The sequence below is a fragment of the Falco cherrug genome, chromosome Z, assembly GCF_023634085.1.
Source record: "Falco cherrug isolate bFalChe1 chromosome Z, bFalChe1.pri, whole genome shotgun sequence".
NCBI lineage: Eukaryota > Metazoa > Chordata > Aves > Falconiformes > Falconidae > Falco > Falco cherrug.
The window spans coordinates 11,724,509-11,750,405 of record NC_073720.1 but is presented as its reverse complement, the minus strand read 5'-3'; the positions used below and the strand labels follow the sequence as shown (position 1 = coordinate 11,750,405).

Sequence of the window (25,897 nt, the reverse complement as noted above, 5' to 3'; positions counted from 1 at the left end):
ACAGCGTCCCGGGGGGTTGCGCAGGGCTCCCTGCACCACAGCTAGCCCTTGTCCCCACAGCGCTCCCCTGTGCTCCACGGACTGTCCCTCGGAGCCTCTGCTCCCCACACAGTCCCCCACCCTCCTACCCCACCACCCCACAGCCCTGTGTCCCATTGCACAGGGGTTGGAGCCCTAAAACCCACCGTGGTGACATGCCCACTGCCTCCAGCCCCCCCCCGGCATCCCCTGCCCTCAGCCCCCCCTAGCTCGACCGCCCCGGCCAGGCCATGTATCAAGCAGGGACAGGCAGCGGGGACACCAGATCCCTGTGGCGTGGCCCCCACTTGCACCCTCCGCTGCTGGGAGGACATCCTGGGTGTCAGCGTTGTCTGGATGCCCAGGGCATCGCACTTCTCAGAGCCTGATTCCCCGGTCGCCCCCCTGCATCCCAAATCCCCCGACCTCCCCAACCCCCTCCCCTGCCCCCAGTAGGGATACCCACACCCAAGGCACCGGATGTTCCCTGAAAGGGAGGGCCCCCTCCCCAGAGCCCAGCTCGCCCTGCACCCCACAGCCCAAGACCCCCCTGAAATCCCTGGTGGGGTGCCCTCCCCTACAGCACACCCAGAGCCGTGTACCCCCTCACACCCCACAGCGGGGGCACCCCTCTCCAGAGCACCCCTCGGCAAGGCCCCGTTGCGCACAATCCCTGCACCCCATCGCCCAGGGCATTCCCCAGCTCCAGGGGGGACCCCCAGAATGGGGCATCCCCTCCCCAACCCGCAGCCAGTGGGGCTACCTGCAACCCGGACGCCCCCCTCCCACCCACCCTCCTAGACCCCCTAGAGCCCAGCCACCCCCTCCTCAACCTCTGCCAACTGCGGGCCGCCCGACACGGAAAGCCCCCTCCCCAACCCCTCCACCGGCGACCCACAGAAGGCGAGCACCCCGCCACCCCTCCAACCCTGCCCTCCCGGAGCCAGTGCGCGCCTCCCCCGCCCCCCGCCCCACTAGCCCCCCGCCCCGGCCCCCCTCTCCGGGGACACCGCCCCCCGCCCCCGCCGCGGTGCCGCCCACCCCCGTGCCGCCCGTCCGGGCGGGGAGCGGCGGCAGAGGGCGCTGGCCGGCCCGGGGCGGTGCCGCCCGGGGGAGGGCGCAGGCGGCGGGGCGGGGGCGCGGCGGGGCGCAGGAGCCGCGGGCGGCGGCCGGGGCGGAGGAGCCAGCGCGGCCCATGGCTCCGCGGCTGCCGCTGCCGCTGCTGCTGCTGCTGCTGCCGGCGGCGCTGCTGGTGCCGGCGGCGGCGGGAGCGGGCCGGCGGGCGGCGACCCCCGACGGGGCGGCCGCCAACTTGACGGTGGCGGTGGTGCTGCCCGAACGCAACGTGAGCTACGCGTGGGCTTGGCCGCGCGTGGGGCCGGCGCTCAGCCTGGCGCTGGAAGCGCTGGAGCGGGGCGACCCGCCGCTCCTGCCGCGGCCCTTCTCGGTGCGCGTCGAGTTCATGAGCTCGGAGCTGGAGGGCGCTTGCTCCGAGTACGTGGCACCGCTCAACGCCGTGGACCTGAAGCTCTACCACGACCCCGACGTCCTCTTCGGGCCGGGCTGCGTCTACCCCGCTGCTTCCGTGGGGCGCTTCGCCTCGCACTGGCGGCTGCCGCTGATCACCGGCGGGGCGGTGGCGGCCGGCTTCAGCCGCAAGCGGGAGCATTACAGCACGACGGTGCGTACCGGGCCCTCGGCCCCGAAGCTGGGTGCCTTCGTCTCCCACCTCCACGCCCACTTCAACTGGAGCGCCCGCGCCGTCCTCCTCTACGTGGACCGCAAGACTGACGACCGACCCTACTACTTCACCGTCGAGGGGGTCTACCAGGAGCTGCAGGACGGCAGCAACCTCACCGTGCGCCACCACATCTACTCTCCCGACGAGGGCGGCCCCGACACCGCCGTGCACTTCATCAAGGCCAACGGGCGCGGTGCGTGGGGAGGGGGCGGGGGGGGGGCTCCGCGGGACAGGGCTGAGCACTCGGGGCGGGGGAGGGGGGGGGGAGGGGGGCGGGGAGCGGAGCGGCCGGGGCTCCCCGCGGGGGAACCGCACGGGGCTCGGAGAGACGGCAAAATCTTCCGTGGGGCGCAGCGAGGGGCTGCAGATGTGGTGGGATCCGTGAGGGGACAGGGGTAGGGTGGAACCTGTCTGGGGCACAGTGGGGGGACAGGGGTGCTGTGGAGCACACACGGGGCACAGCAAGGGCTTGAGGGTGCAGTGGGACCTGTCTGGGGCGCAGCAAGGGGACAGAGACGAAGTGGGACCCGGGTAGGACACAGTGAGGGACCGGGCACACGGTGGAACCCGTGTGGGGCACAGCAAGGGCTTTGGGGGCCACTGGGATCAGTGTAGGGCACAGCAAGGGGCTAAGAGGGCAGTGAAATCCCTGTGGGGCACAGTAAGGGGACACAGTGGGATGCATGTCGGGCACAGGGAGGGGCTGGGAGCACAGTGGGGACCCATGTGAGGCATGGGGAGGGCTGGGCAAAGCGGGTTGTATATGCTGTGCAGCAGGGGGTGGGCACGTTTTGTCACGGTGGGGCTGGGGGAGCAGCGGGACCTGCACAGGGAGGTGGGTGCACAGGGGACCAGGCAGGACCTGAGACCCCCAGGTCACCCTGGTGCCAGTGAAGGGGGTCCAGAGCAGGGTGAGGAGTCACAGGGTCCCCTTCCCTGCCCCCCAGCCTGGTCACCCTGTGCTGGGGGACAGCTGGGGTGGACCCTCACCTTGGTGGGATGTGTGGTGTGAGGGGCACTGGGGCCACCCTATGCTCTGTGTTGGCATGATCAGGGTGTCCGTGGGGGCAGGCAGGACCCAGCCACCTCCTTGGAGGCTGAAGGTGATGGTGTGGACGTGGCCGCCTGAAGGGCAGCTCCGGCTGTTGTTACATGCCTAGAGCAGCCTGGTGCCGACACATGGAGGTGGCTGTGCCATGCTTGGGCAGAGCCCCCCAGCCTGGCACCTGAGTGCCCTGAGCTGTCAGTGTCCCCGTTGTGCCCCAGGGAGGGGGCTGGGGATGGCCCCACCCTGATGATGGAGGGATAAATCAATGTTGTGCCTTTGGAGTGCCCCAGGAGAGCGGCTATACTGGGAGCAGGAGGAAATGGAGGGGCTTACGGAGGCAGCTAGAGAGCAAGGGCAGCCTGATGCGCTTTCATTATTGATGAGCAGGGTTTATTGATCCCGGAGCCAGCCGCTCCGTGATGCTTCTTAATGGATCCTGAGATGCTGTGTCATTAAGAAGGACATCGAGCCGCGACGATTGGAGCCAGATGGGCCAGCGGGAGATGTGGCCAAGGCTGTGTGGGATGAGGCTGGAGGCGTGTGGCTGGGGTGCTTTGGGGTGCTGGACCAGGTTCGCCCAGGGTTGAGGCTGGTGGGGCTGGGCATCCCATGGTAGGCTGCAGGACCTGAGCAGCTTCTGGCTACCTCTCTCGTTTGCTTGGCCAAGAGGCTGGGATGAAAGCTCCCTGTGTGCACCGTCACCAGCCGTGGAGTGTGGAGCTTTGTGTGGGATGGGGGCAAAGCACCCCGCAGTGAAAAAGGTTAAAATCAGCGATTTCTGTCAACGTTTCCGGTTTGGTGCCGTAAATCACCCTGGTGGGAATAGATCTCTCCTGGTGCAGGCAGGGGGTCGTGGCTGCTGGGGGAGGATGCCAGGCGTGGGCAGAGACCTGGGGGCCTTCTGAGCTGGGATGTGGGAGGGTCTGGGCCCCTATGGCCGCAGCCCGGAGCGGGGCGCAGAATGTGAGGCTGAGTGCTTGGCCCCGCAGGGGTGGGTGCTTAGGGCTGTGATGCTGATGTTAGTTACATGCTTTCCTAACCTCGGGCTGTGGGGGACTGAGTAGGGACCCTGCAAGTCTGTCCTGGGGGTGCCCATCCCTGCATGGTGGGGCACGGAGAAGGAAGCAGGAGCTTTGGTCAGAGCTACATCTGTGTCCATGCCCTGCAGCGATACCGCGTCATCCCTCTTGGTGTCACCTTCCTTCTCCCAGGTGACCAGCAGGATTTTGGTAAACATTTCCAGGGGAAAGCTGCTTCTGTGTCCCACCATGTGTCCCCAGTGCTGCCTAACCCTGACATTTGTGGCTCTGAAGAGCAGGCATGGCGGGATGTAGGTGCATCACCCTGTCCCATGCATGGCCCCCTCACACTTCCCATTGCCCCTCTTACTGGTGTCTGGGTGACGTGCAGGGGCCCACGTCTCTCCTGCCACTTGCAAAAGCGCTGATATAATTAGAGCTGTGGTTGAGGGAATTACCGGAGCATCTGCCCACAAAGCCCAGGTCTCCTGCCTGGGGAGATGGCTGGGTGCTGCTGGCAGGAGGGGAGTGCATTTGGTCCTCATCCCTGCAGTTCCCCTGGGTGTGGGATGGCCACTTGACTGGGGTGAGGGTCTCTGCGCTGCAGTGCCCTGTGCTGATGACGCTGCTCAAAACAGATTTGCAGGGATTTGCTTCCCCAAACCAGGATTCGCCCTCACTTCAAGGTTATCTTCCATCATGCAGGGGTCGGGCAGCATCCTGCCACCCTGTCTGCATGCTCGTGGTCCTGCCTGTCCCTTGGGGCCATGCACCCTGCCTCCTGCATCACGGGCACACACTAAAGAAATGCCTGGGGGCTGCATGCACCCCAGCCTCGCAGGACCTCATTCCCCTTGTCCTCAGTGATGATAAAGTTGCCTTTGACCATTCGCAGACCCCTGGGGGGTTCTGTGAGCAGGCAGGGGTGCTGCTGGCTGGGCGGGAGGCTGCCAGCTGGAGACAGCTGCCAGTGTCATGAAAAGCCCCAAGCGTTGACCCTTCCCTTCTGCACAGCTCCTGCAAGCTGTCCCCAGGGAGCCATCCAGGCGCCATTGATCCCCATGCTCGGCGGCCTTTGACCAGGCAGGCTTTTGCTGCCGCCACCGCAGGGGCTGGCTGCCCATGGTGTCCCACCATCTGCTACCAGCTGTTGCAGCTCCCCAGCCTGTGTGGTGCTGTGGGCCGCCTTTTCCTGGCGCCTGTGATGGGATGGGGAAAGCTCCATGCTGTGTCCCCATGGCGGGGGACCCTCAGCCTCTGCGTGCTGGAAAGATGCTGCGCTGTCCATCCTGGCTGAGAAATTTGGGTACAGCACATTTCTGGGTGCGGGACTAGTGAAGTGGGGAAGCCAGGAGTGTTTATTTGAGGTTTTGCAGCACTCAGAGGGAAACCATTTCAGACCATGAAACGGGCTTTTGCTCATGCACAGCCCAAGCTACTGCAACTCCCCTCTCTCCCGTGCCCAGGACCAGCTCCCCACATCGCTGTGGGTTTCCTGTGCCCAGGGTGGCTCTGCTGGGTTTCTTCCCCCACCCATGGGCTGCCTCGCTGCCTCCATGGGCGACCCTGTCAGCCCTGCTGCCTGCACGGCCGGGTGTCCTCCAGCAGCTGGGACACTGTCCCAGGGCATGGGGCTTCCTTGCTGTCCCCAGCACTCCCCACGCTCCAGATCCAGCTGGGGCGCCGGGCCCCATGCAGAAGGGCTGCGTGCTGGGGCCAGTGCCCGAGCGTGACATTCCTACAGCACCCGCCGCCTCCTCTGTTGCTCAATCCCGGGTTCCCAGCCAGGCTGGCTGGAGCAGGGGCCCTGGTTTTCCGGGGGGAGGGAAGAGGCAGTGGCAGGATCCTCAGCAAGGGCAAGGAGGGCCCCTGCTCGGGGGGGTTTCAGACACTCTTGGGCACCCATCCCCATGGCCCACGGTGCCCTGTGCCAGCCCCATGCTGCCCCGACACAGCACCTGGGTGAGCATCCCAACAGGGCTGGCTGAGCCCCCAGCAGCGGGTGGGGGCACGTGGGGTGGCCAGCCGGGCCCCAGACACCCCCTTGCCGCGTGGGTCGCACTAGCGAGATGCTCTGTTTCCAATTAGCGCCGGCGGCCGCAGAAGGTGCTGGAATCCGGGAACCTGCGCATTCCTGCCGCACGGCTGGCCAGCCACAAACCCAAACATGGGTTTGTCCCATTCCTCAGCCCGGGTTCCCCAGGGGCCTCCGGCGCACGGCCCCAGTGCCTCTCCTGGCCCCCAGGTCCCCTGTCTGGGGCTGGTGGGGAGCAGCTGGGGATCTGGTGCCAGAGGAGACAGCCCCTGGGTGGCTTTTGCTGGAGCAGGATGCATGTGGGTGCTGGAGCAGAGCGTGTGGGGTCTGTGCATAGGGTTGCATATTTTGGAGCAAGGGTTCCCCTGTTCTCCTTTCCCCCTTCAGCCCAAGGTAGCTGGTGGGGCAAGGGTGGGTCAGGGCCAGTGAGGGTGGTGGGGCTGAGTGGGCTCTGTGGCCATGGGTCACGTAGCATGAGAAGGTGGTCAGCCATGCACTCCCCCATCTGCCTGCTCCGTCCTCCCCACAGCCGTTGAGTGCGCCCCTGGGGCTGTTCTGCCCGTTGCCCCAAGGGAAAGCATCCCACCCCACACCTGTTGTGCGCTGGGTAGGGGGGGTGTGGCATTGCCCCCCTGACATGCCATGTCTGGCCAGCAGTGGTGTATCTCTGTGGGCCACCGGAGATGCTGCGGCAGATCATGCAGCTGGCTCAGCAGGAGAACCTCACCAATGGTGACTACGTCTTCTTCTACCTGGATGTCTTCGGGGAGAGCCTGCGGGGTGACTCTGCCCGCGACCCCTTCAAGCCCTGGCAGCAGAGCCCAGGCCAGGACTCGGGGCTCCGTGAGGCTTTCCAGGTGAGCTGCACCCGCCTGCCTGAGGACAGGGACCTCCTCAGCCTGGCCTCAGTGTGTGAATGGGGTGCTGTGCTCGGTTGCAGATGGTGCTGGTGATCACCTACTATGAGCCCCAAAACCCCGAGTACCAGCACTTCCAAACCCAGCTCATCCTTCGAGCTAAGCAGAAATTTGGGGTGCAGCTCAACTACTCCCTGGTGAGTGAGCCCCCCTGCATGATGGGGCAGTGGGGACCCTCTGCATGGGGCTGTGGCACCTCACCAGGATGCAGGGGGTGGGACACAGCCACAGGCAATGCCCAAGGGGCCATTCCTGGTCTGAGCAGCCATGGGCACTGCCATTCCCCCGGGGTGCATGTTGGCTCCCATGTGAGGTTATGGGGTTGTGGGTGGGTACATGACCCTGGTGTGGGGCTCCTGGGGTGCTCCCATGCATGTGGCCACAGGTGTGCTGAAGTTCCCTCTGACAGATGAACCTGGTGGCGGGGTGTTTCTATGATGGGATGCTGCTGTATGCCATGGTGCTGAACGAGACCCTGCAGGAGGGTGGCTCCAAGAAAAATGCCACCCACATCATTGAGAAGATGCGAGATCGCAAGTTCCAGGGTAACGGTGGGACAGGGGCAGCTGGACTGAGGGTGCCACGGGGGTGGTGGAACCCGGTCCCTGTCCCACCTGGGTCTTGCTTCTCCCACAGGAGTGACGGGACTGGTGAGCATGGATAGCAACAATGACCGGGACACCGACTTCAACCTATGGGCCATGGGCGATCCCGAGAGCGGGCAGTACGAGGTGGGGGCTGGCACTGGGATCCTGCCAGCAGCTGGGGCTGGGGGGCTGGGATGCTGGGGGCGGCCTCAGCTCTCTCTGCCATAGGTGGTGGGACACTACTCGGGTGTGGAGAAGCAGATCCACTGGCTGGGACGACCCATTCCCTGGGTGAAGGGGGCCCCCCCCTTGGACAACCCACCCTGTGTCTTCGACGTGGACGACCCCTCCTGCGATAAAAGTGGGTGTACTCGGTCTCCATGTCCCTTGGTCCCCAGCACCTTTCCCTGAGGGTGCATGATAGCCTGGCACCTGTGGCCAGGTGGGCCACACTAACATCTCCTCTTGCCCACAGCCCCCCTCTCCATGCTGGCCATCGTGGCTTTGGGCACTGGCCTCACCTTCGTCATGTTTGGCATCTCCAGCTTCCTCATCTTCAGGTCAGTCGGGGCTGGTGGAGCCTCTGGGTACTGGTACCCATCAGCCTGGTTTGGGGCAGGGGGGCAGGCAGGGCAGAAGAGTATGGGGGCCTGACCCCTGTGTGCCCCCCAGGAAGCTGATGCTAGAGAAGGAGCTTGCCAGCATGCTCTGGAGGATCCGCTGGGATGAGCTGCAATTTGGGAGCCCTGAGCGGTACCACAAGGCAGCAGGCAGCCGGCTCACCCTATCCCTGGTGAGACCTTCCTGCCCTGGGGCACCACCCTCTTCCTGCCCCTGCCCCGTCCTCCCTCCCTGCATGACAGCTCTTCCCTGTTGATCCCCTCCACAGCCCTCCATCCCCTACAGAGCCACAGCCCCGCTGTGTCCATCCCTTACACAGCCCTGCATCCTCTACAGAGCACCATACCTCATCAGGCCCCTGTGTGGCCTTCCGTCCCCTACACGGCCACATGTTACCCATACCCTACACACCTTACACCCCCTGTAGTGCACCATACCTCATCCTGTAGCCCTTGCCTTCCCTACAGAGCATGCAGGGAAGCCCTTCCCTTCGGAGCTTGTCCTGCCACCATCCCTTGCACACCCCTGGGGGTGCCTGCCATGCTGCACTCCAGGGTCCCCATCCCTAACCCCCTCCTTCCCTGCAGCGTGGCTCCAGCTACGGCTCCCTGATGACCACCCATGGCAAGTACCAGATCTTTGCCAACACCGGCCACTTTAAGGTCAGTGCAGCAGACGGGGAGCTGAGCTCTCCCCTGAGAACCCCCCAGCCCTGTTGGGGTGCTTCCCTTCAGCTGTAACCCCACCCTGCGGCATGCTGGCACCTTCTTCCCCTCCCCAAATCTGCCCAATGGGCACTGACCTCTTCCACCCTCCCTGGCACCGCAGGGCAACGTGGTGGCCATCAAGCACATCAACAAGAAGCGCATCGAGCTGACACGGCAGGTGCTCTTCGAGCTGAAACATGTAGGTTTGGGGTCTGGGCTGCAGTGGGTTCCCTGCTTGGGGGTGCAAGGGCTGGTCCTGGCACAGTGGGTGCTGGTGGGAGCAGCAGCCCATCCCATCTGACCTTAAGCCTGTCTTGGCTCTGCTTCCACCTCCAGATGCGGGACATCCAGTTCAACCACTTGACTCGCTTCATCGGGGCATGCATTGACCCCCCCAACATCTGCATTGTCACTGAGTACTGCCCACGGGGCAGCCTGCAGGTAGGGGGGCTTGGGGGCACTGGGGGTGACCTGGCTGGGCTGGGCCTTGAGGACAGGGCTATAGATGCTGTGGCCACCCAAGCCCCACAAGACCTGCAGCAGAGCTGCACAAGCAGGTGTCAGATGCCAGTGGAGGGGAGGAGGTGGGTTCCTCAGAGTCCCCCCACAGTTGGGTGCTTGGTGAGGCTGGTGCTGGCATCACCACCCCTTGGGTGGAGTCCACTCAATGTGCTGCCCCAGGATGTCCTGGAGAATGAGAGCATCAACCTGGACTGGATGTTTCGCTACTCCCTCATCAACGACATTGTCAAGGTACTCAAGTGAGGGGCACAAGGGTCTGGGGGAGGTGCCTGAGGGATGCCAGCTTCCCCGTGTCTTATCTGTCCCAGGGAATGGCTTTCCTGCACAATAGCATCATTGGCCACCACGGCAGCCTCAAGTCATCCAACTGTGTGGTGGACAGCCGCTTCGTGCTGAAGATCACCGACTACGGGCTGGCCAGCTTCCGCACACCCTGCGACAGCGAGGACACGCATGCCCTTTATGCCAGTGAGTGCCTGCTCAGGAGGACCAGGGGGATGGGGTGACCCTGCCTCACCACTCTGTGTCTGTGTCCCACCAGAGAAGCTGTGGACAGCTCCAGAGCTGCTGCAGAAGGGGCGTCTGCCCACGCCAGGCATGCAGAAAGCCGATGTCTACAGCTTTGGTATCATCATGCAGGAGGTTGCCCTACGCAATGGCCCCTTCTACATCGAGGGCATGGACCTGAGCCCCAAAGGTGAGGGTAGGGGGCAAGCGTGGGGTAGTCCTGTCCCCGACGGGGGCGGTCCAAGTGCTCACCATCGGCCACCCCCTGACAGAGATTGTGCAGAAGGTGCGTAACAGCCAGAAGCCCTTCTTTCGCCCCTCCATTGACATCGGGGTGCACAGCGAGGAGCTGGCAGTGCTGATGGAGCGCTGCTGGGCGCAGGAGCCGGCTGAGCGCCCTGACTTCGGCCAGATCAAGATCTTCATCCGTAGATTCAACAAGTGGGTGGCTGGCGAGTGGGGTGGGGGTGGCCCTGGGCAGCAGCAGGGACTGCTGTGGGGGCAGTGGTTGGGGGGACACCTCTTCCTGACGGCGCCAGCTGCCTGCACCCCGGCAGGGAGGGCAGCACCAGCATCCTGGACAACCTGCTGTCGCGCATGGAGCAGTACGCCAACAACCTGGAGAAACTTGTGGAGGAGCGGACGCAGGCCTACCTGGAGGAGAAGCGGAAGGCTGAGAACCTCCTCTACCAGATTCTGCCCCAGTGAGAGAGGGAGAGATGGGAGCATGTGGGTCTGGATGTTGGCATGGGGTTAGCATGCACCCACTGCTGTGCAAGCATGGGGTCCCTTGCCAGCTCTCCATGCTGGTGAAGGGCAAGGGACACAGGAAGAACGAGTTTTTGGGGTGGGAGCCCACTACCATCCTCCCTGTCATCACCAGCTCTGTTGCGGAGCAGCTGAAGCGTGGGGAGACAGTGCGGGCCGAGGCTTTTGACAGTGTCACCATCTACTTCAGCGACATTGTGGGCTTCACTGCCCTCTCGGCCGAGAGCACCCCAATGCAGGTGAGAGCAGGGCTTGGGGGGTGGCCCCCCTGCAGGAGTGGCAGGGGCAATTCATACCCTGGCAGTGCCATCCGTGGTGCTAGGGGGGACATGCCCGCTACCAGCCCTGCATGCACCCTTCTTCCATCCAGGTTGTGACGCTGCTGAATGATCTCTACACTTGCTTCGACGCCATCATCGACAATTTTGATGTCTACAAGGTGAGGGGGTGGCAAGCCGTGAGGTGGGCAGTGAGGAGCCCAGGTTATACCCACTGTCCCTGACTCCACAGGTGGAGACCATCGGGGACGCCTACATGGTGGTGTCAGGGCTGCCAGTGCGCAATGGGAAGCTCCATGCCCGTGAGATTGTCCGCATGGCCCTGGCCCTGCTTGATGCTGTCAAAACCTTCAAGATCCGGCACCGGCCCAATGACCAGCTCCACCTGCGCATCGGCGTACACACCGGTGAGCCCCCACATTGGCTAGCACCAGCTGGGGGATGCTCGCTCACCTGCCCTGCAGTAGCTCCAGACATCTCTGTCCCCATAGGTCCTGTGTGTGCTGGAGTCGTGGGTCTGAAGATGCCGCGGTACTGCCTCTTTGGGGACACGGTGAACACTGCATCCCGCATGGAGTCCAATGGCCAGGGTGAGCCGTGGGGCTGGCAGCTGGGGTCTGGTGCTACAGGTCGTGCCCTGCTCCCAGACCCATCCATGTTCCCTTTTGCCCCCCTGTGCCACCCAGCCCTGAAGATCCATGTCTCGTCCACCACCAAGGAAGTCCTGGATGAGTTTGGCTGCTTTGAGCTGGAGCTGCGTGGGGATGTGGAAATGAAGGTGAGAGCACAAGGACGCCGGTGGGGTGCCCACCCTTCCTGGCACAGGGGCATGTGATGCGTGGGTGGGTCAAGGCTGGGACCTTTTGTCCTCCTCTGTGCTGGGGATGGCACCCAAGGAGCAGCAGTGGCTGGAGGGAGGGTCTCACCACTCCCCTCCCCTGCCCAGGGCAAGGGGAAGATGCGGACCTACTGGCTGCTGGGTGAGAGGAAAGACCCCAAAGTCGTCTGAGCCCCATGGCAGTGGCGCAGGCCCCCAGCCCCGATGGGACTGCCAGCACTTCCCACTGCCTGGACTTCCACGACACACTGGCATCCCCCCATCACTGCAGCCCACCACCACCACCACTGCAGCCCCCCTGCTTCAGCAGGGCCCAGGCGTGGGGGGCTAGCAGCCACGGCACCGCAGGCCCCCCCTCCATCGGCACCAGCAAAGCCCACTTCCCCCTGCAGCCTCTGCTGGAGGGGGGGCTGGCCCCAATCCAGCCCTGGGGACCCCATATCCCCCCATCCTCCGAGGTCCTACTGCCCCTGCCCTCTCCCTTGTGGCTCAGCTGGCTCTGAGCCGCTCCTGGGGCCTGGCTGCCCCACAGGGCACTTTGCCGTCTCTTTTCAGTACCTCGTCCCCAGCAGAAGTTGTGCCCACATCACCCCCTTCCTGGGGGGGGGCGCGGAAATGGGGGGCTCCTGCCAAGACTGACCTCGTGGTGAGGGCAGGGTTCAATGCCGCACCTCTCCCCCCTCCTCAAGTCTTCCCCTCCCCTGTATATAGCCCCACCGGGTCATGTAAATACCCCCCTCCCCCAGGTGTAAATATAGGAGTCACTGCAAACTATTTTGTTGAAATACAAACTTCCCCAAATCCTTCCATCCCCTGACCTCTGCTTCACTCTGCCCTGGAGTGCCAAGTGGGTGGGTGGGGGGAGGAGGGGGGCAACACTGAGCTCAGCCTGTGCTGGGGATGGCTGCCTGGAGCATCCCAGAGCATCGTAGCCCAGGGGTCCGGCTGCAGCATGGGGTGGGTAGTCTGGGCGCAGGGAGCTGGTGCGGGTGGCTGCAGGGCTGGCGAGGGCTCAGGGTGTTGCTGGGAAGGCAGAGCCACCGCGGCCGGCGGGGTTTGCTTTGGCGCCAGGGCAGCAGTGCGTTCCTCTGAGCTCATGCTCTGGCCGTGCCACCGCCACCTCTTGCTGGAACCCACCTGTGCCTGGGGACGGGGCCGCGTGTCATCTGCTGTGGCCGCTGGGAGAGGGCACATCCCAGGGGATGGGGCTGTGTCAGGGGCTCTCCCTCCGTGCCCAAGGAGCAAGGCTTGGGGTAGTAGCATGTTTTGGGGCAGCAGTGACTTGCAGAGGGGCTGGAGGGTGTCCCCATGCCCGTGCTGCATGGTCCCACAGGGATCAGGACATGGTGCTCTGCCTCCAGATGCCCAGCCTGAGGACAGCCCTGGGGCAGCAAGGACCCTGGGACCACCTTGCTTTTTATTGCTTGTAGGGCTGGAGCCGGCTCCTCAGAGGGGCACAGGGCAGGGGCTGCTTTAGGTCCTTGGTGATGGGAGTGGAGAAGACTGCGTTCCTCCGAAAGGGACTGTCCCTGCTGCGGATGCTGGTGACACCCTGGAGGGAAGTGGAGAGGTCCCTGTCAGCAGCTGAGTCCCCCAGGTGCTGGCAGGGCAGGGTGCTGGGGGGCTTACAGGCAGGCTGTGGGCTTGCTCCAGCCAGAAGCTGCAAGGCTGCTCCGTGTAGTAGTTGTGGGGCTGCAGATGGAAGCAATGTGACACGGGGCGGGGGGAGCAGCATGCCTGGGGGGACACGGGAGCCTTGCAGGCTCCCTGAGGGATGCCGCAAGGGAGGGGTGGGGGACCGTTCCCTGCCTGTACCTGGGTGGTGGGCAGTGGTGTGAACTGGCAGCCCCTGGCACAGTAGTCCCGGTGCGTAGTAGAGACTGACTCCATGGGCATCCTTGGGGGACAGATCTCCTGCAGCATCTCCTTCCTGGTGGCAGAGCAGAGCCCACACCCCTCAGCTCTGGGGTCATTTCTCCCACCCCAGGCAGGCACCTGCAGCAGGGTCCCCTCCTCCGGGGCATGGCTCCAGGGGTGGGTGGCATGTGGGGACGCAGGCTTGCCTGTATTTCTGGTAGAGCTGGGACTCCAGCATGACCTCCCGCTGCCCTGCCAGGAGGTAAGGTGCCATCAGCCCTGCAGCAAAAGTCCCCTTGCTGCCTTTTGGTGGGGCACACAGCTTGGTGGGAGGGGCTCAGCCTCACCTCGTCCCAGCAGCCGGGCCCTGTGTGGCAGGCGGTAGGTGTCCTTCATGGTGGTGCTGTCAGTGGACCGGGAGGACTGGTGGACCAGCAGCCCATGGTGGCCATGCCAGTGGGTGGAGGCTTCACTGCCTGGCTGCTGCCCTGGCGTGAGGTCCAGGTGGTTTGTGGCTTTCTGGGAACACAGAGTTGGGGCTGCAGGAAGGTGCAGGAGCCCACCCTGCAGTGCCCCATGCCCACCTCTGGTTTTTAGGCTTTTGATAGTCCCATGGGTCTCTGGGGAAGACTGGGAGGTAAGCTTAAGTCACCCCTCCTGCTGTTGGCAAGCAGGGGGTCACTGCCCCATACCTGAGGCCATGCTGTGCAGTCAGGTGGCTGATGTGAGCACTGGGAGCAGCCCTGGGGGCACAAGCTGCAAAAGGGGGGACAGTCCTTCCAGCCAGCTCCCTGGGAAGGTCGGTGTGGGGACAGCTGCAACCTGGGCAGAGTTGACCTCTTCTGCTTGCCAGGGGTCAGCTGGCCTTGTACAGCCACCCCAACCTCCTGAGTGCCCAGGCTGCCCCTATGGCTGGGCAAGCGTCTTACAGCACTTGCACAAACCTTGGGGTCCCCAGGCTGTGGCATGGCTTGGCCCATGTGCCCCCCAAAGCCTGGCTTGTCCAGGCAGCCATCTTTGTGATGGGCTGTGACACCCAGCTCTTGCTGCCCTTGCAGCAAGCTCCTGGCTCTTCTCCCAGAGCCTCACCATCGCTCCCCACATGCCTGCCCATCCCAGAGCCTTTCCATCGCTCCCCACATGCCTGCCCATGCCTTTTGTGCTATTGAATTTCATCCCCTTTCCATCCTGCTGGGCTCAAGGTCATTCAGGGAGCTCTACCTTGGCCAAGGGCAGCTATTTAAAGAGAGGGGGCTGCCCAGGAGCAGGAAGCTTCACAGGATCAGCATGTGGGACAACACAGTGGAGAAGGTTTTGAAGAGAATGTCCCTTTATGGCTCCCCAGGCAGTGATGGGGACTTACCTCCTCCTGCCAGTTGCGGATCAGGCAGCTCCCACGGGACACCAACTGGCTGGGCTGCCCTGCTGGCATCTGCAGGAAGGGGGGCAGCACCAGCCCCACGATGGGGGACACCTTGCCAGGACGAGTTCCCTGCTTTCCATGGCAGGGCGGCAGCTCAGCCCCACTGGGATCCTTCCCAGCTTCAGCAGGTGTCACCGCACTGGGCACAGCTGGCAGGGCCATGGCGGGCAGCTCAGCCGGGGCCCACAGCATCCCCTGGGGCACCTCAGCTGTGACCATTGGTGTCTCCCTGTGGCACTGGGGCTTCTCCATGGGCACCTCAGGCAGGAGGACGTGGCTCTGGGCCCTGACTGGACGCAGTGGCCTCTTTGCAGGGTACACAGGAGGCATGTGGCCCATCGGACCCAACCTGCAGGTGGGGACGGTCCCTGAGGAAAGGCGGTGGGGTGCATCCCTCAGCCTCCCCCTTGCCCACCATGTCCCCAGCCCCTACCAGTGTGGGCTGGGCCCTGAGGCCAGGGGTCCCGGGACCCTCGTCGTGTTACCCCCACCCCAGGGTGAGGGACAAGGATCAGCTGTCCCTTTAGGGGGCAGAAGCAGTGCCTGCTGCTGGGTCAGCGCTCTGCAGGGATCACCCTGTCCATGGCTCCTTTCCCCCTCCTTGGCCCCCACCCCCACTTGCAGCAACGTCCCCCCCGGTGTCCCCAGCTCAAGCTCTGCCCCCCAACGCCCCCTGTGCCCCGTCCCGCGGCTCCACAACACGCCAGCACCCCATGCGTGAGCTCCGGCCCCTACCTCCTCCCCAGGTGCCACCCCACCCAGGCAGTGCCCCGGACCCCCCCATCTTCTGTCGCCTGCCCCCTTAATGCTTACGCCCAGGCCCCTGCCCCCCAGATGTCTCCCTCGGGGGTCACCCTAACGCCCTACACGCCCCCGCCCCGGTGCCCCGGCCCGGCCCCACCCTCGGGGAGCCCCGGCCCGCCGCCGCCGTGCTCCCGTCTCCATGGCGCCTGCGCGGGGTGCAGCCGCTCCGTGCCCATGGAGACGGCAAACACCGGCCGCGCCGCGCCGCGCCCGCAAGCTCGATCGTGGCGCCGGGTGCGTGCGCACCTCCCATTGGCGGAGAGTCTGGAGGGGGCGGGGCCCATCCGGGGCGGGGCCAAGGGGCAGGAGTAGAAAGCAGAGGGGCAAGAGGGCGGGGCCGGGGGGCGGGGCCGGGGCAAGTGGGCGTGGCTGGGGCAGGAAGGCATGAAGGCACATGGCCCGGCCCAGGACTGTGGCACCCCCCAGCCGGGGATCCGTGTCACCCTGCCCCCGGCTGCCCTGGTGCCTTGGCCAGGGAGGAGGCCTGGGCCCAGACAGTGCTCACTGGGTGTGGCCTTGTGACAGGGGTGGCCCCAGAGGCTCGCGGGGGACAGGGCAGGTGGGCACTGTGCCCGGGCCAGGGCAGCTGGGCCCCACCGGGGTGGCAGGAGGGACGTGCCTGGCACCGGGCTCCTGGGGACACACTGCTCCCCATGAGTTGACCCAAGTGACCCTCCCCTGCTATTTGGGCCTGGCCCTTGGGTGCGCCTGTCAGGGACCCATGGCTGGCCCCGGGTGACAGGGCAGGATGGGCCCAGCTGGTCCCCCACAGGCACGGAGCAGCCCCCCTTGCCGCCAGCCCTCACTGGGCCCCCGTCCCCGCCGAGGCCGGGCAGAAGAAGGGCCCTTTGATAGCGCGCAGCAGGCTCCGTCGCGAGGGCTGTTATTCCAGCGTTCTGCGGTGTGTGCTGCCGGGGCCACCACGTGCTCGGCGCTGGGGCCTCTGTTTTTCCTGGCTGGGGATGTGCCTGGCCCCTCTGGCCTCGGCCGGCCGGGGCCCCCAGCGGGGACAGCTTTCCCCTCCGGGTGCTAGGCCCTGTGCCAAACAAGGGCTTCTCCAAGCCCATCTGCTAAGCAGCTGCAGGGAGGAGGGAGAGACATGCCCCAGAGCTCAGGCTCAGCAAAGGCCCCCCCCCCCCCTTCAATGCTTGGACTGCACCAGAACTGCTGCGGCTGGGGGTGGGTGCCTGTATGTGCCAAGGGCTGGGTGCTCGCTGCAAAGGTGTTGGGGTGCATCCTGTTGGTCGTGCCCCCATGCTTGGCCCTGGGCCTAGGGCTGGCCCCTGAGCTGCACCCATAGGTCAGCTCATGCACCCCAGGGTGCTCTTCCCAGGAGGGTCCCTGGCTTCCCCACCAGACACAGGTGGGCTTGTCCCCAGAGCAGCCAAAAGCCTGGCCAGGCAGCATGGGTGCCTGGGGAAGCCAAGGGACACTGAAGACACCACAGTAGTGTGATACAAGGACCCTGGCGATGCCAGCCCAAGGGTGTGCACTCACTGTGGGGCAAGCTGCTCCGGGGTGGCACATGGGGCACTGCTGTGGGGCAGCAGCCCTGACGCTGCTGGAGCACATCTGGCTGCCTCTCGCTGGCTGACACATCCCCCACCACTCCCCGCCCTGCTCTTTTGGGAACTTGCGTCATTTGTGATAGTCTTTGGCTGAGAAAACAGCCATCACCCCCCCACCTCACCCCTCCCAGGCCCAGCACTATGGGGCTGTGCTGCCCTGGGGATGCTTCAGGACTGAAAAAATAAACCTGGTGCAGAAGCAAACACAATTGCAGGCGTCTGTCCTCTGATCTCCTGTGCCAGCACTCACCCTCTGCCAGGCTCGGCATTCCTGGGGACTGCTCCAGGTGAGCTCTGGGGGATGATGCACTGGGGATCCTTGGCCCCTCCTTGGGGTCCCTGGGGAGATGGGGACCCCCACCCCTCTCTGGGGTCCCCCGCCACGAGACAGGGCTGTCCCACGTCCAGGAGTGGCCCCAGCCCGTTTTGAGGCTTGAGCAGGTCTCGGAGGTGGGAAGCATCATCATCCAACATTTTTAAGGTTCGTTTACACCCCAGAAACACTCCCCACACTACACTGGGTGGGGAGGCAGGGAGCGGGGGTGAAGTGACTGGACTCTGCCACGGCCCTGTGCCGCTCCCGGGCGGCCCTCCGCCACCAGCGCCACCGAGCCGGAGGCTGAACAGAGCGGCCATTCTCCCCGGCAGGCTGTGGTCCCCTGTGCGGCTGGCAGGGGCCCAGGTGGCCCCGCCGGCGGTGCCAGGTGGGCCCGTGCGCTGCGCCAGCACCGGCCCCCGCCACTAAATATAGCCCACGGCGCCCAGCGGTGGCCAGCACGGCGCGGGAGAAGGAGGCGCGGGAGAAGGAGGCGCGGGGCAGCGAGCACGCAGCTGCACACGTGCCAGCCCCCCAGCATGCGCAGCCCCCCCAGAGTTGGCCGCGGCCGCAGGCAGGCACGTGCGTGCAAGCTCAGCGTGCACACACACACGTGCTGTGTGCGTGGGGTGCTGCTGTGTTTGCCATTCAGGAGGTGGGGTCTGCGGCTTGCAACGCCATGTGTTCCACATGGTGGTGCGTGCGCAAGGGGCCTGGGGTGCACAAGGGGTCTGTGAGTGGCCTGTGTGCACCCGCCTTCACCACCGCGTGAACCCCCATCACCCCCACACGTGTCACCCCCCGCGTGCATCCCCCCTGCCACCCACCCACTGCTTTGTGCCTGCGCTGTGCGATGGGGGTCTGGGGTGCATGACACTGTTTTGCATGGTGGTACACGCACAGGGGGTGTGTGGTGCGAGGTGTTCTGCACAGTGGTGCACATGTTGCGGGGGCGGGGGCACACAGGAGTGCTGGGGCTCTATCATGGCAGTGGGGCTGGGTGGGTGGCCCAGGGTATGTGGGTGCTGCTGGCACTGCTCTGGGATGTTCCCCAGCTCGGGGACACCTCCATGACACCCAGCCTGCTCCCCGCTTGCCCAGCACCAGCATGGGCCTTCTGCCTGTGGGATGTGGGCACCCCTTAAAAACCTCCTCCAGCAGGGGGGCTCCAGAGAATCTCCAGCACGACCAGTTGGGATGTGGGGAGCCCAGGCCCCCACTCCAAGAAGCAGGGCACCAAGTCCCACCCGTGTCCACGCCCTGGGTCCCACTGGCATGTCTTCACTGCTCTGCAGCACCCAGGGCCACCCCTGCCCAGGCTAGCCACCCCCACCCCCACGAGGGCCACCTGGACACAAAACCACCCAAGCCTCTGCCAAGGAGATGCTTTATTGGGGGGCAGTGGGTGGGCGGTGGGCTTAGCCAGGGGGCCAGCCCATCTGCCGCCCCCCCAGCACATGGAGGTGCAGGTGGTACACGGACTGGGCACCATGTTTCCCGTCGTTGATCACTGCCAGGAGAGGGACAGGCGGTCAGGCCACCCCTCCTGCACACCCCCAGCCACCCGGGACCACCGGCAAGGGTCCTCCTACCCCGTGGCACAGCACGGGACAACAACTCACCGAGGCGGTAGCCCTCCACCAGCCCCTCCGCCTGCGCCGTGCGTGCTGCCACCACCAGCAAGTGCCCCAGGAGCTGCAGGGGGAGAACGGGACGGTCGGTACCGGGCATGTGTCACTCCCCCACCCCCAAATATCCCGGAGACCCCCCTGGACTCACCTCTGTGTCCTGGGGACCCACACTGCTGATGCGGGGGATGGGGCGCTTGGGGATCACCAGGAAGTGAACGGGGGCTTGGGGGGCCACATCGCGGAAGACCAGACACTGGCGGCAGGGTGGGAGCAGGGTGAGCCCCGCACCCATGGGTGCTGCCCTCCTCCCCCTCCCATGGGACACGTGCCCTGCTGTCCCCCTACCTTGTCATCTTCGTAGAGGATGGTGGCCGGCACGCTGCGGGCGATGATCTTGCTGAAGATGGTGGGCTGCCCGCCCGCCCTCTCGCTAGCCGCCGCTGCCCGCCGCGCCTTGCCCACCTCCCCGTCCTGCCCGCCGGGCGCTGCCGCCGCCGCCCGCCGCTGGGCCGGGGGACACAGGGGCCTTAGGGGCTGCCCACGCGGGCCGCGGGGACACCGCGTGCAAGGGGGAGGGGGTGCGTGGGGGACGCGATTGGGAGTGGCGAGGTGTGTGTGTACATGGGGGGGGGCTCTGCACATGGGGGCACACGGGGGCCGTGTCCCACGGGGAGGGTGCACCCGGGGGTCACGGGATGGGGATGACGCACGGGTGCAGGCTGGGGTAAGGGGGGATGGGCGTGGGGGTGACCGCGTGCGACGGGATTCACTGGGGGTGCACGCAGGGGGTGCACGCGGGGCTGATACCCGTGGGCGTGGCAGGGAGGATGCACGCGCGGGCGACACGCACGGGAGCGACGAGGGGGGGTTCACGCGGGTGCACACTGGTGCTCCGAGGCCCCGTTGTCGCCGGAGCGTTGGGGGCCGGTGCCCACGGCGGGACTCACGCCGCCCACAGACATTGCCCGCGGGTGGGAGCAGCAGCGAGCCTGGCGCAGGGACGAGGCCCACCCCTCCCCCCACCCCCCTCCGCGCCCACCTGCCCCGCGCACAGCGCGCCCCGCGCAGCCCAGCCGCGCGCCAAGCCCCTCGCCAGCACCGCCGCCATCACCGTCGCGCCGGCCCCGCCCCCTCCGCCCCATTGGCTCCCGCTCCTGCCACTCCCACCCCTGCCCCCACCTCCCCACCGGCGCCTTAAAGTGCCCGCCCGCGCCTGCGCCCACGCGTGACTCCCCCGTCCCCGCGCGCGTCCCCCTTGTGTTGCAACACAACTTGTTGCAACACCAACTTGTGTTGCAGTGCTGGGGGACTGCGTGCATGAGGGCCTGCTGCTACAGTGGGCCGGCCTCCTCTTCGATGACGGCCCTACAGGGGGGGCACTGGCCTGGCTGCCCCCCAGAGATGGGGGGGCACACAGAGGCTGCCTGGTGTACCCCGGAGGGAAGGCCATGAACCACCTCTGTATCCTTACCCACGGGGTGTCCCCAGGGAGGGAAGTGGGGATTGTGTTGCACTGCCCTTAGCTGGCACCCCAGATTTCCAGGACGTGGTGCTGAAGGAGCTGCCCCGCAACACAAGCAACGACTTGTTGAAGGAGTGCAACACAAGCGCGACTCCCGCTGCCCCTCCGCACCGCACCGACGGGTACCGTGACCCCGCGTGGCGGCGCAGCACCACCACCACCACCCCCCCCCCCCCCAGTGACGGCCCGGGGCGGGGGACTGGCCAGGCGGCGTTTATTGGTGCTCAGAAGCCCATGCGCGGCCGCTTGCGGCGGGGCTGGGAGGCGGAGGAGAGCTGGCTCTGGGAGGAGAGCTGGCTCTGGGAGGAGGGGATGCACTGCTGGCTGGCCTGGCTGCCGGGGGGCTCCGGCGGCTCGGGGGGCACCTCGGCCCACACCGCCAGGTAGTCCCGCAGCGTCTTGCGCCGCTCCTTCGGGATGCCGCGGCTGCGCAGGCTCTGGGAGGACAGGAGCTCGTCGTCGTGCAGCGGCGATGCCGGGAGGGGGCTGCCACCCGGTGGAGAGCCCTGCTTTGGGGGGCTCCCCTTTGGGGGGCGCGGGTCGGGGGCCCCATCGCTGGGCTGCGACAATTCGGACTGGTAGGTGAGGGAGGAGGTGAAGCTGGCCGAAAGGCTGCGACGGCCCCGGGATCGCTTCTGCCGCTGCCGCCGCTCCCGCAACGCCTGCTGCCTCTGCGCCATGTTGAAGCTCATCCTCTCCTCCCACGACTGCTCCCAGTCCCGGGACCAGGCCTTCGTCAGGCGGGTGCTCAGGGCGTCCAGACCCTCTGCCGGCTGCAGGAGGGCAGGGGCCTGGGGGCCTGGGGGGTCCCAGCGCCGGATGCACCCCCCTTCCCGCATGGCCTGGCGCAGCTGTTGGCGCACCTGCCTGTGCAGGGCACTGGGGCCAGGTGGCCACTCCAGCTCTTTACGGGTGAAGAGGCGCTTCTGGCTGAAGGTGTCGGGACTAGCCTGCCTGGGGTGCTCCCTGCAGCCCTTGGAAAGGGCCTTCAGCCACCGGCGGTACCGTATGGCCGTAGCTGGGCTGGGCTCCGCCCGGGAGGGCTGGGGGCTAGCACAGGGCTCCTGGGGGAGCTCAGCTTCCTCCAGGGCCGCTGATGTGTCTGCATCCTCTTCCTCCTCCTCCTCATTGAAAATCACCTCCAGGTTGGACAAATAGAAGGTCTGCTCTTCCTCCACCTCGTCTTTGTCCTCTCTGCCCAAGCCTGGTGGGCTGCTGGCTGGAATCTCAAATAGAGGGGAAGAGCCAGGCCCTGCCGTGGCCTCAGTCCTGGAGATGACTGCAGGGGGCTTCACTGCCTCATGGGTCAGCCTCTGGCAGAAGACATCCCCAGCCTCAGAGAGCTGGAAAACCAGCAGGGACTCATGTGGTCCGTCCTTCTGCAGTGCAGCAGCCAGCCCTGCTGGGACAGGAAAGTCATTGACACAGGTGTTCCAGCCCTAGGGCCCCTCCTGGGGCCTGACCAGCAGTGGGGGCTGCCATCACCCTCAGCCTATCACCCCCAGCCCTGGCATGTGCACAATCACTGCTGGCTCCTGTCCCCCATATCCTCTTCTAGGTCACTGATCTCCTGCCCAGGGCTGTTCAGGGCTTTGCTTTTGCTTTTTCAGCCACTACCCCGCAGGGCACAGCAAGGGCTACACTCCCCACTCCAGCCCACTTTCTCTTCTCCAGGACCTGCACACCCAGGCAGCGTGGGACACCCACCAATAGCTGGGGCACTGAGGCGCTGCTGAAGCAGGTGGTGGCGGTGCGGGAGCTGGGTGGGAAAGTGCTGCAGGCAGCCGGCGATGCTGTGCAGCTTCTGTGGAGGTCCCACCAGCCGGCAGGCCGACTGCCTGCCCCCTGTGGAAGAACACACCAAAAACTAGCCAGTGAGCACCAATGCCAGGATAACAGCTGGTGCCAGCAGTGAGGAGGCTGGGATGCAGGCACAGAGGAGACCCAGCCCCACAGCACCACTGAAACCCCATCTCACCCTGGTATTGCAGCATCAACAGCTCCTGGGTGCGAGATGCACCAAGCAGCACCTTATGGCTCCTCCCGGGGCCTCCTGGCGTCAGATGGGCAAAGAGAGGGGGATCCTTCATCATGTGCGTCCACTTCAGCACAGGCACCAGCGGCAACCGCTCATCCAGCACATACACAGAGAACTGGGAGGGCAGGCACAGCTCGGGGGTCTCAACACAACACACCGTGGCAGCCCCCCTCAGCTGGGCAATCCCCCAGCCCCATGGGCACTGGCAGCCAGGGCTGTGCCACAGTGTCCCGTTCCCCCCCCCAGCCCATGGCTGTCCCTCCCAGGTGTGGTGGGACTCACCTGGGAAGCAATGAGGTGCTGGAAGGGGTGAGCCCTGCCCAGGTACATGGGCAGCACCACGCGCTCACCCTGTTGGCAACCATTTGCCTCACCTGCCTTGAACAAGTTGAAGTAGCATCTCTCGGGGGCCTGCAGCAGCAGAGTGGGGCACTGTCAGCACTCGGGGCCAAGGAACACACTCCCCCAGCCAGCACGAGCCCCGTGCCCACCCTCCCGGGCTCACCCGGGTGTCCAGGCACTGCACGCCAGTGCGGTCAGCACAGCTCAGCACCCGCGGGTGGGCTGTGAATTCACTCCAGCGCCAGGGTGAATGGTCACAAAAAAACATAGTCTGGGGGTCATGTCGGAGCTTCTGCAGCCTGTGGGGAGAAAACAATGCCAGCACAGGGCTGAGCTGCTGCTCTCACTTGAGCCCCTCCATACCACTGAGATCTAGGGGTCTGTACAAGCCCGGTCCAGCCCCGAGTGCCCCATCTCACCCTGTCTCAACGTTCCAGAGGTAGACGGCTCCACTCTGGGTGCAGACAGCCAGTTCCCCAGGTAGGTGAGGGCTGCAGGATGTGGGCATGGCATCAGCACAGAGGTGAGATCACCCACCACAGAGGGGAGGGCTGCAGAAGAAGCAGCCTCCCACTCCTTGCAAAGCTCTGTTCCCCCAGTGCCTACCTGACAGTGAGGCAGGAGGCAGGCACGCTGGTACGGATGACCTGCAGTGGGGTGGGGGTTGCCCCTGTCCTGCCTGGCACCCTCCAAACACCGCAGTGATAGTCTGAGCGGATACCAACAAAATCTGACAAGGGGACAGCAGGCAGCACGTGAGAAGGCATGGTTTTGAGGGTTCCCTGCCACCTCTCCACCCCACACCCTGCCCAGCCCGAGGTACAGATCCTGGGTATGGATCCTGGGGCTGGCTCACCTTCCCTATCCACCCGAGTGGCAGCCACTTGCCGGATGCGCCCATTGAGCTCAAATTGGGCTGGGGAGCCCCGGGTGCGGGGCAGCTCCTTCAGCACCACGTCCTGGAAATCTGGGGTGCCAGCTAAGGGCAGTGCAACACAATCCCCACTTCCCTCCCTGGGGACACCCCGTGGGTAAGGATACAGAGGTGGTTCATGGCCTTCCCTCCGGGGTACACCAGGCAGCCTCTGTGTGCCCCCCCATCTCTGGGGGGCAGCCAGGCCAGTGCCCCCCCTGTAGGGCCGTCATCGAAGAGGAGGCCGGCCCACTGTAGCAGCAGGTCCTCATGCACGCAGTCCCCCAGCAGCCCCAGCGGCACCTCAAAGAGCCAGTCGCGGCTGAGGTGGGAGAACCAGCGCAGACGGGAGGTGAGGTACTGCTGGGGGCAGCCTCTGCAAGGGTACAGATGGCGTCAGGCAGGGGGAGAGAGCAGGAGTACCCTCAGGCCTCTCCAGGGCAGGGGCCATGGGGACACTTACCGCCTGGCCTCCAGACGGGCAATTTCCTCCATCAGGGCCGTCATCCGGATAGTACTGCTCCGAGCCCGTCTCTGCAGGGAAGACAAGGAGGCAGAGGTTGAGGCTGGCAGTTGCAAGGGGAGGAGTCCGGGATGGCGTTGTCACACCTGGATGGACACTGACCGTCACCTTGGAGTTGCCCAGGTAGAAGTTCTTGTGCAGCAGCTGTCCAAGGGAGCCAAATGCATCTTCTGGGTGATCCACAAAGAAATGGCCCAGCTGTGTGGGAAGGACAGAGAGGGGCTGGGAAATGCAGAGATTCCATGCCACCTCCCAGGGCCTTGGTGGGACATGGTGCCCCAGATCCTACCTGCTTGGTGAAGTTCAAGGTGGCTCCAGACTTGTCTGTCCGGAGCTTCCTGCGCAGGAAGCCACGGTAGAGAATGTCCTGAGGTGTGAGCGAGGGGATGCAGCAGCCTGCGGGGAGACGGCAGCAGCTGGTTGGTACCGCATAAGCACCAGGACCCCGTTGCAGCACTGCAGGGCAATGGCTCACCCATCCCCACTCCCTCCTGTGCCAGTATCCCTGGGAGAGCTGCAAAAGCTCCCCATGTGAGTGTGGCAGAACCAGCAGGGACCTTGAGGTGCAGGGCAGCTTGGCAGGTGGGTGCAGAGGTGGCATGGGATGTCTGTCCCGTGTGTCATCATCGTGTCCCCCCCCACCCCGCACCACGCAACATACCCCTTCCCGCCCCCCGCGACCCTCACTCTCGTTGGGAGGCAGAAAAGGCACCGCAGCGGCGTCGGCAGGTTCCCAGCTCTCGCCCGTCTGGCCGCGGTGGGGCACGAACGCCGTCTCGGCCTGCAGGGCGCGGAGGCAAGAGGTGAAAGCTGCTCCCGCCCGCCCCTCGCCGGGCTCCCCCGGCCCGGCCCGAACCCCGGGGCAGGGCGGAGCGGGCTGCGCCGCGGCCTCACCTGGCGGCTGGAACGGCCAGCCCCCAGCACCTGCCCGTGCTCGCCCCAGCCAGCGGCCGGAGCGGGGCCCCCCTCCTCCCGGGGCGGGCCAGCGCCGAAGTAGCAGGGGAAGAGAGCGTCCGGGAACTCCATAGCCCCAGGGGGTGCCGGTGCCGGGCGGGGCGGGGCGGGGCGGGGCGGGGCGGGACCGGGCCTGGGCCTGGGCCTGGGCCTGGGCTGGGCCGGAGGGTCCCAGGGTCCGAAACCAGCAGCACTCCGTGCCCGCGCGGGAACGGCGCCGGAAGTGGCGTCACCACAGCGTCGCGCTACTGGCGCCACTCACCAATCAGTGCCCCCTGGCGGCAGGAGGAGCAAACGCCTCTCCGCCGCCGGTACTGGCACAAGGCGCGGGGACCGGGACCGGCACCGAGCGGGGGGAAGCGGGGGCAACCCGGCCGGACCAGGCCGGCACTGGGAGAGC

The 25,897-nt window shown here is 65.7% G+C and overlaps 3 protein-coding genes across 9 annotated transcripts; 1 reads left to right on the top strand and 2 right to left on the bottom strand.

Moving 5' to 3' along the window:
* The first annotated feature begins 1,166 nt into the window (after nucleotides 1-1,166).
* On the top strand, nucleotides 1,167-12,415 carry NPR2 (natriuretic peptide receptor 2). Its single transcript, XM_055699678.1, has 22 exons — nucleotides 1,167-1,952; nucleotides 6,519-6,718; nucleotides 6,802-6,915; nucleotides 7,188-7,323; nucleotides 7,415-7,509; nucleotides 7,594-7,726; nucleotides 7,841-7,925; nucleotides 8,038-8,158; nucleotides 8,574-8,648; nucleotides 8,815-8,892; nucleotides 9,030-9,134; nucleotides 9,375-9,446; nucleotides 9,524-9,683; nucleotides 9,757-9,912; nucleotides 9,995-10,163; nucleotides 10,280-10,426; nucleotides 10,606-10,729; nucleotides 10,861-10,929; nucleotides 11,001-11,175; nucleotides 11,260-11,358; nucleotides 11,455-11,546; nucleotides 11,715-12,415. Exons 1-22 carry the CDS (start codon nucleotides 1,214-1,216, stop codon nucleotides 11,775-11,777), a joined length of 3,207 nt encoding a protein of 1,068 aa, XP_055555653.1. The 5' UTR covers nucleotides 1,167-1,213; the 3' UTR covers nucleotides 11,778-12,415.
* Nucleotides 12,416-18,944: 6,529 nt separating this feature from the next.
* Nucleotides 18,945-20,329, bottom strand: HINT2 (histidine triad nucleotide binding protein 2). Of its 3 annotated transcripts, XM_055699145.1 has the most exons (5): nucleotides 20,245-20,329; nucleotides 19,551-19,709; nucleotides 19,354-19,458; nucleotides 19,197-19,269; nucleotides 18,945-19,084 (listed from the first exon to the last, which is right to left on the bottom strand). In XM_055699145.1, the coding sequence occupies exons 1-5, from the start codon at nucleotides 20,311-20,313 to the stop codon at nucleotides 18,993-18,995; spliced, it is 498 nt and encodes a 165-aa protein (XP_055555120.1). In that variant the 5' UTR covers nucleotides 20,314-20,329; the 3' UTR covers nucleotides 18,945-18,992. The 3 variants fall into 3 exon arrangements, with proteins under 3 accessions (XP_055555120.1, XP_055555119.1, XP_055555121.1); XM_055699144.1 differs by lacking the exon at nucleotides 20,245-20,329 and having other exon boundaries at nucleotides 19,551-20,221; XM_055699146.1 differs by lacking the exons at nucleotides 19,354-19,458; nucleotides 20,245-20,329 and having other exon boundaries at nucleotides 19,551-20,229.
* A 595-nt stretch (nucleotides 20,330-20,924) lies between these two features.
* On the bottom strand, nucleotides 20,925-25,699 carry TAF1C (TATA-box binding protein associated factor, RNA polymerase I subunit C). 5 transcript variants are annotated; one of them, XM_055699767.1, is made up of 14 exons: nucleotides 25,438-25,699; nucleotides 25,231-25,324; nucleotides 24,833-24,939; nucleotides 24,646-24,741; nucleotides 24,484-24,554; nucleotides 24,149-24,396; nucleotides 23,964-24,074; nucleotides 23,714-23,837; nucleotides 23,527-23,598; nucleotides 23,271-23,406; nucleotides 23,048-23,176; nucleotides 22,706-22,880; nucleotides 22,435-22,572; nucleotides 20,925-22,126 (listed from the first exon to the last, which is right to left on the bottom strand). In XM_055699767.1, exons 1-14 carry the CDS (start codon nucleotides 25,567-25,569, stop codon nucleotides 20,952-20,954), a joined length of 2,808 nt encoding a protein of 935 aa, XP_055555742.1. In that variant the 5' UTR covers nucleotides 25,570-25,699; the 3' UTR covers nucleotides 20,925-20,951. The 5 variants fall into 5 exon arrangements, with proteins under 5 accessions (XP_055555742.1, XP_055555745.1, XP_055555743.1 ...); XM_055699770.1 differs by having other exon boundaries at nucleotides 24,149-24,342; XM_055699768.1 differs by having other exon boundaries at nucleotides 24,652-24,741.
* Nucleotides 25,700-25,897: the final 198 nt, after the last annotated feature.

Bases quoted from the DNA above. Each gene is read 5' to 3' on its own strand.
- HINT2 (XM_055699144.1), bottom strand. From the start codon at position 19,847: ATGTGCAGAGCCCCCCCCCATGTACACACACACCTCGCCACTCCCAAT. The intron at 19,459-19,550 runs GTAGGGGGACAG...CCCTGCCGCCAG, and splicing joins TCCTCTACGAAGATGACAAG to TGTCTGGTCTTCCGCGATGT. The intron at 19,270-19,353 runs GTGAGTCCAGGG...CTCCCCCTGCAG, and splicing joins TGGGTCCCCAGGACACAGAG to CTCCTGGGGCACTTGCTGGT.
- TAF1C (XM_055699767.1), bottom strand. From the start codon at position 25,569: ATGGAGTTCCCGGACGCTCTCTTCCCCTGCTACTTCGGCGCTGGCCCG. The intron at 24,940-25,230 runs GTGAGGGTCGCG...GTCTCCCCGCAG, and splicing joins TTTTCTGCCTCCCAACGAGA to GCTGCTGCATCCCCTCGCTC. The intron at 24,742-24,832 runs GTAGGATCTGGG...CTTCCCACACAG, and splicing joins CCTTGAACTTCACCAAGCAG to CTGGGCCATTTCTTTGTGGA.
- NPR2 (XM_055699678.1), top strand. From the start codon at position 1,214: ATGGCTCCGCGGCTGCCGCTGCCGCTGCTGCTGCTGCTGCTGCCGGCG. The intron at 6,719-6,801 runs GTGAGCTGCACC...GCTCGGTTGCAG, and splicing joins GGCTCCGTGAGGCTTTCCAG to ATGGTGCTGGTGATCACCTA. The intron at 7,926-8,037 runs GTCAGTCGGGGC...TGTGCCCCCCAG, and splicing joins TCCAGCTTCCTCATCTTCAG to GAAGCTGATGCTAGAGAAGG.